Source organism: Palaemon carinicauda, chromosome 5, assembly GCF_036898095.1.
Source record: "Palaemon carinicauda isolate YSFRI2023 chromosome 5, ASM3689809v2, whole genome shotgun sequence".
NCBI classification, from domain to species: domain Eukaryota; kingdom Metazoa; phylum Arthropoda; class Malacostraca; order Decapoda; family Palaemonidae; genus Palaemon; species Palaemon carinicauda.
The window spans coordinates 155,919,271-155,926,770 of NC_090729.1; the positions used below are offsets into that span (position 1 = coordinate 155,919,271).

At 36.4% G+C, this 7,500-nt stretch overlaps 1 protein-coding gene across 1 annotated transcript in view; it reads left to right on the forward strand.

Annotated features, from left to right (window-relative positions):
- Window positions 1–7,500, forward strand: part of LOC137641215 (irregular chiasm C-roughest protein) — a 223,046-nt gene that overhangs the window by 203,000 nt on the left and 12,546 nt on the right. Inside the window, exons 6-8 of the mRNA XM_068373652.1 lie at window positions 364–624; window positions 1,425–1,543; window positions 6,273–6,438. Of these exons, the coding sequence (XP_068229753.1) occupies window positions 364–624; window positions 1,425–1,543; window positions 6,273–6,438 (546 nt within the window). The remainder of the gene's footprint in view (window positions 1–363; window positions 625–1,424; window positions 1,544–6,272; window positions 6,439–7,500) is intronic.

The window sequence follows — 7,500 nt, forward strand, 5'->3', positions numbered from 1 at the left end:
ATATATATATATATATATATATATATATATATATATATATATATATTATATATATATATATATATATTATATATATATGTATGTATAAACTTATATATATAAACATGAATATATATATATATATATATATATATATATATATATATATATATATATATACATATATATATATATATATATATATATATATATATATATATATATATATATATATATATATATATGTATACACTTGTATATATATATATATATATATATATATATATATATATATATATATATATATATATATATATACTTATATATATACACATACATACATACATATATACAAAGAAAGCTATCATATTTCTTTATTTCTAGACGCCCCAACGGTAAACTTAGAAGGAGCACCGATGAGAGACATTGAGGAATACGTTGACACCGTCAGCTTGAGATGCCGAGTCAATGCCAACCCGCAAGCGAGCGTCGTCTGGAGGGTTGTAGGAAGGATGGACGTGGTCAGTTACAGCCCAGAAATAACCTTTAACCCGGCCACCAGGAAAAATACTGGCATCTACACGTGCGAAGCCAGGAACTCCATAGGCTCGTCTGACCCTGTCTCTGTTAAGGTGGATGTCAAGTGTAAGTACTGATTGATATTCTCCTCTCTCTCTCTCTCTCTCTCTCTCTCTCTCTCTCTCTCTCTCTCTCTCTCTCTCTCTCTCTCTCTCTCTCTGAGTAGGGTTGTACTCTTTGAATCTTTGCTTTTTATATTCAGAATTTGACCTTTGAAATATTGTATAATCTGTTTCCGTAAAAATTATCCCATCATTATTATTTGGAAATGTCCTTCGGCCATCACCAGTGTTCGATAAAATCCACCGAAAAATATACATTCTGGGCAACAGAGATCATTAAGTATATATCTGAGTATTAGATCCAATGTCAAACTTAATTCAATGATCGGTTTTATTTCTAGGTGAATTCTAAGAAAGATTTATCATTGAGAATTATTTGTATTACTCAAAACCATAAGCAATGTAAAATAAAACATATGATGAAATATGTAAGGCGTAAAATTGTGCATGGGAAACAAAAGGTCATCCAAATATCATTGTCTTATGGCAGGCTTGTAGAATGTTCAATAGATTAAGTAACTACTTCTAAACAGTAAATTGATTCAAGAGACACATTTCCCATCGATTCTGATGAACTTTTATTCATGTCCCTTTACATTATCATTATCGAGAACAAATCCTTCATCTTAAAAAATAAACTCGATCATTGTTATATGTTCAAAGATTCAGTGCTGCTATTACTTGATAGAAAACATGAAGAGAAATATAACTTAGTCAAATCTCTCTTAATTTTCGACAGAACTTACATATGCGAAAGGATACAGTCGATAATTATTTGATCAATAATTAAATCCCTTTTTACAGATCCCGCCCGCGTTCTTCAAGTTGGCCCATTGTTGTATATGACCGTCACTCTCCACAATCACACGCTCCTTGAGTGCTTGGCAGAGGGCAATCCGCCCCCTCAGTATACTTGGATACAAGTAAGTTCTCCGAATGTACACCTAGATAGATATAGAGATTATGCTTTAAAAGATATAAGGTAAATGGATTTGCAGAGCACCAATAGGTGAATTACTATGGGAACCTAAGTGTAGGTAACTAGAGTACATTTCCAGAAGACGTCGCTGTTGGCAACTACTACTACGGCGCTCTCTGGTATAGATGATAACTAAGTCAAGTAAAAGACCTTATAGAAACCTAAGCTAGAATTAAGGATTGGTAAATTGGGTTAATAATATAAGTATATAACCCTTTGACGTACATACATACATACATACATGCATAATATATATATATATATATATATATATATATATATATATATATATATATATATATATATATATATATATATTATACATATGAATATATATATATATATATATATATATATATATATATATATATATATATATATATATATGTGTGTGTGTGTGTGTGTGTGTGTGTGTGTGTGTATGTGTGAGTGTGTGTGTGTCTGCAAGTGTTCATGTATTATTCGTTTATTGGTTTAGCTGTTAATGTTTCCTCTTCATTTTACTATCATATAATGACCTGGGAAGTTCCGACATGGATATGTGTACATTAGGATTTATAATTTTTCACACTAAATAAGTAACAAATTTAGCAAATAAGAGGTACATTTTGGTACTTTCTCCATGTATCATTACAGCTTTATCATTGACGCGTCATAAAAACACTGCTATATGTTTACTCTAACAAAATAATCACCGGCCTTTGACCGGAATCCAATACACATTTATTATTCGTTCGTCAATAACTAATTTATGTATTCTAAAGCCTTCTTTTTAGTTTGGATCATGCATTCATTCATAATCCGCTATGTAATTGTTCATTCATTCAATTCCTTGCTTGATAATTCATCGTACAAGGCATCTTTGCGTTTCATTTTTTCTACTCTATTCTCTGCAGATCTTCAGTTATTTTCCTCCTTTTACAACGATGTATCAACAAACTTTTTATTTTTCATCTGCAACATCTGCATCTTCAACTACTGAAAATTCTTTTACTATTACTCATTCAGTAACTCAATTTGTCAAGTTAATATAGGCGCGTAATCACATTTTGTGGTTTTGAAACTCCATTGACTAAAAGTCTTTTACAGTGCAATCCTTCACTCTTTGTTACAATTATTCCATCATTTGTCCCTACCCTTCCTCCACACTTGCCCATTCATCGCTATTATTTGGGAGGATAAATAGCACCACTTACTGTGTGATCGAGTCATTCATTTAGCCAACTGGCTTAAGTCAATTAGCAGCCCTTTTACTCATAAATCCGTGATTCACATTTGTCAAGTTCCCTCATCCAGGCAGATACCTTCTATTACGTCCATTCATTCTGGCACTTATGTTCAAGTTACACTCGGTCACCTACCTCCCGTTGCTCTCAGTCATTCAGTCATTTGCATATTGTTCCTACCAGACATATGAATTCCTTCTATTTCCTGTACTTACCTGTTACAACCAGTAACTTACGTCTCTCTCAGTCATTCAGTCACTTGCTCACCATTACATCCAATCTTTCATATCTCGTCGCTCTCAGTCATTCAGTCACTTGCTCACCATTACACCCAATCTTTTATCTCTCGTCACTTTCAGTCATTCTGTCACTTGCTCACCATTACACCCAATCTTTCATCTTTCACTCCTCTCAGTCATTCAGTCACTTGCTCACCATTACACCCAATCTTTTATCTCTCGTCGCTTTCAGTCATTCTGTCACTTGCTCACCATTACATCCAATCTTTCATATCTCGTCGCTCTCAGTCATTCAGTCACTTGCTCACCATTACACCCAATCTTTTATCTCTCGTCACTTTCAGTCATTCTGTCACTTGCTCACCATTACACCCAATCTTTCATCTTTCACTCCTCTCAGTCATTCAGTCACTTGCTCACCATTACACCCAATCTTTTATCTCTCGTCGCTTTCAGTCATTCTGTCACTTGCTCACCATTACATCCAATCTTTCATATCTCGTCGCTCTCAGTCATTCAGTCACTTGCTCACCATGACATCCAATCTTTCATCTCTCGTCGCTCTCAATCATTCTGTCACTTGCTTACCATTACACCCAATCTTTAATCTCTCGTCGCTCTCAATCATTCTGTCACTTGTTCACCATTACACCCAATCTTTTATCTCTCGTCGCTCTCAGTCATTCAGTCACTTGCTCACCATTACACCCAATCTTTCATCTTTCACTGCTCTCAGTCATTCAGTCACTTACTCACCATTACACCCAATCTTTTATCTCTCGTCGCTCTCAATCATTCTGTCACTTGTTCACCATTACACCCAATCTTTTATCTCTCGTCGCTCTCAGTCATTCAGTCACTTGCTCACCATTACACCCAATCTTTTATCTTTCACTGCTCTCAGTCATTCAGTCACTTACTCACCATTACACCCAATCTTTTATCTCTCGTCGCTCTCAGTCATTCTGTCACTTGCTCACCATTACACCCAATCTTTCATCTTTCACTGCTCTCAGTCATTCAGTTACTTGCTCACCATTACACCCAATCTTTTATCTCTCGTCACTTTCACTCATTCTGTCACTTGCTCACCATTATACCCAGTCTTTCATCTTTCACTGCTCTCAGTCATTCAGTCACTTGCTCACCATTACACCCAATCTTTTATCTCTCGTCACTTTCAGTCAATCTGTCACTTGCTCACCATTACAACCAATCTTTCATCTTTCACTGCTCTCAGTCATTCAGTCACTTGCTCACCATTACACCCAATCTTCTATCTCTCGTTGCTTTCAGTCATTCTGTCACTTGCTCACCATTACATCCAATCTTTCATCTGTCGTCGCTCTCAGTCATTCAGTAACTTGCTCACCATGACATCCAATCTTTCATCTCTCGTCGCTCTCAATCATTCAGTCACTTGCTCACCATTACACCCAATCTTCCATCTCTCGTTGCTTTCAGTCATTCAGTCACTTGCTCACCATTACATCCAATCTTTCATCTCTCGTCGCTCTCAATCATTCTGTCACTTGCTCACCATTACATCCAATCTTTCATCTCTATTCGCTTTCAGTCATTCAGTCACTTGCTCACCATTACATCCAATCTTTCATCTCTATTCGTTTTCAGTCATTCAGTCACTTGCTCACCATTACACCCAATCTTTCATCTCTCGTCGCTTTCAGTCATTCTGTCACTTGCTCACCATTACATCCAATCTTTCATCTCTGGTCGCTCTTAGTCATTCAGTCACTTGTTCACCATGACATCCAATCTTTCATCTCTCGTCCCTCTCAGTCATTCTGTCACTTGCTCACCATTACACCCAATCTTTTATCTCTCGTCGCTTTCAGACATTCTGTCACTTGCCCACCATTACATCCAATCTTTCATCTCTGGTCGCTCTCAATCATTCTGTCACTTGCTCACCATTACACCCAATCTTTTATCTCTCGTCACTTTCAGTCATTCTGTCACTTGCTCACCATTACACCCAATCTTTCATCTCTCGTTCCTTTCAGTCATTCAGTCACTTGCTCACCATGACATTCAATCTTTCATCTCTCGTCGCTCTCAGTCATTCAGTCACTTGCTCACCATGACATCCAATCTTTCATCTCTCGTCGCTCTCAATCATTCTGTCACTTGCTCACCATTACATCCAATTTTTCATCTCTATTCGCTTTCAGTCATTCAGTCACTTGCTCACCATTACAGCCAATCTTTTATCTCTCGTCACTTTCAGTCATTCTGTCACTTGCTCACCATTACACCCAATCTTTCATCTCTCTTCGCTTTCAGTCATTCTGTCACTTGCTCACCATTACATCCAATCTTTCATCTCTGGTCGCTCTGAGTCATTCAGTCACTTGCTCACCATGACATCCAATCTTTCATCTCTCGTCGCTCTCAATCATTCTGTCACTTGCTCACCATTACACCCAATCTTTTATCTCTCGTCACTTTCAGTCATTCTGTCACTTGCTCACCATTACACCCAATCTTTCATCTCTCGTTCCTTTCAGTCATTCAGTCACTTGCTCACCATGACATTCAATCTTTCATCTCTCGTCGCTCTCAGTCATTCAGTCACTTGCTCACCATGACATCCAATCTTTCATCTCTCGTCGCTCTCAATCATTCTGTCACTTGCTCACCATTACATCCAATTTTTCATCTCTATTCGCTTTCAGTCATTCAGTCACTTGCTCACCATTACAGCCAATCTTTTATCTCTCGTCACTTTCAGTCATTCTGTCACTTGCTCACCATTACACCCAATCTTTCATCTCTCTTCGCTTTCAGTCATTCTGTCACTTGCTCACCATTACATCCAATCTTTCATCTCTGGTCGCTCTGAGTCATTCAGTCACTTGCTCACCATGACATCCAATCTTTCATATCTCGTCGCTCTCAGTCATTCTGTCACTTGCTCACCATTACACCCAATCTTTCATCTCTCGTCGCTCTCAGTCATTCTGTCACTTGCTCACCATTACACCAATCTTTTGTCTCTCGTCGCTCTCAGTCATTCTGTCAATTTCTCACCATTACACCCAATCCTCTATTTCTCGTCACTCTCAGTCATTCAGTCACTTGCTCACCATGACATCCAATCTTCCATCTGTCGTTGCTCTCAGTCATTCTGTCACTTATCATCTCTCGTCACTCTCAGCAATTCAATCACTTACCTCTTCGACTCCAGACGATACCTGACGGGGATCGAACGTTGGTGAGGAGTCACAACGCGACCCTCCTGCTGGACAGCCTTACCTACGAGCACCAAGGGAAGTATGTCTGCGTCGCCTCCAACACCATCAAGGGCGACATCATTGAGGACTCGAGTCAACCCATCACTCTAGAAGTTGTCGGTTAGTCAATTTGATATTGGTTTTCTGTTCCAGGTTTACCGTTTAAGTGAGATCTGTCAACTGACTCCTATGTCTGTATGTATTACCTGTTTGTGTGTTTGGTCATTTATTTAATATAAAGTGACTTTAGAAAGACACTCCTCGATGTACTGGGTAGTGATTATTGAGCCCAGTGCCAATTAGAATTAAACATGAAATTAAAGGGAATAGTAGGGTCTTACCATCTTTTATAGTTATATTTTTGGGGGTTATTAGCTAGAGAATATAGAGGTCGAAGGTCTTATATTCCAAAATTTAGATCATTCTCACTAACAATATTTTTGTGAATTATTCGTTTATTTAGCTGTGTACCTTCATTTGTTTGTATTTTCATCTTTAATTTCATGAGCTTCTCTATCTTTATTTTTCTGTTTGCTCTCTCTCTCTCTCTCCTCTCTCCTCCTCTCTCTCTCTCTCTCCTCTCTCTCTCTCTCTCTCTCTCTCTCTCTCTCTCTCTCTCTCTCTCTCTCTCTATATATATATATATATATATATATATATATATATATATATATATATATATATATATATACATATATATATATATATATATATATATATATATATATATATATATATATATATATATACAGACACACGAATAATAGTGTCAGAGTTATGATATCTCTCTCTCTCTCTCTCTCTCTCTCTCTCTCTCTCTCTCTCTCTCTCTCTCTCTCTCTCTCTTTCTCTCTCTCTCTCTCTATATATATATATATATATATATATATATATATATATATATATATATATATATATATATATATATATATATATATACAGACACACGAATAATAGTGTCAGAGTTATGATATCTCTCTCTCTCTCTCTCTCTCTCTCTCTCTCTCTCTCTCTCTCTCTCTCTCTCTCTCTCTATATATATATATATATATATATATATATATATATATAATATATATATATATATATATATATATATATATATATATATATATATATATATATATATACAGACACACGAATAATAGTGTCAGTGTTATGATATACATCTTTATTGCTTCG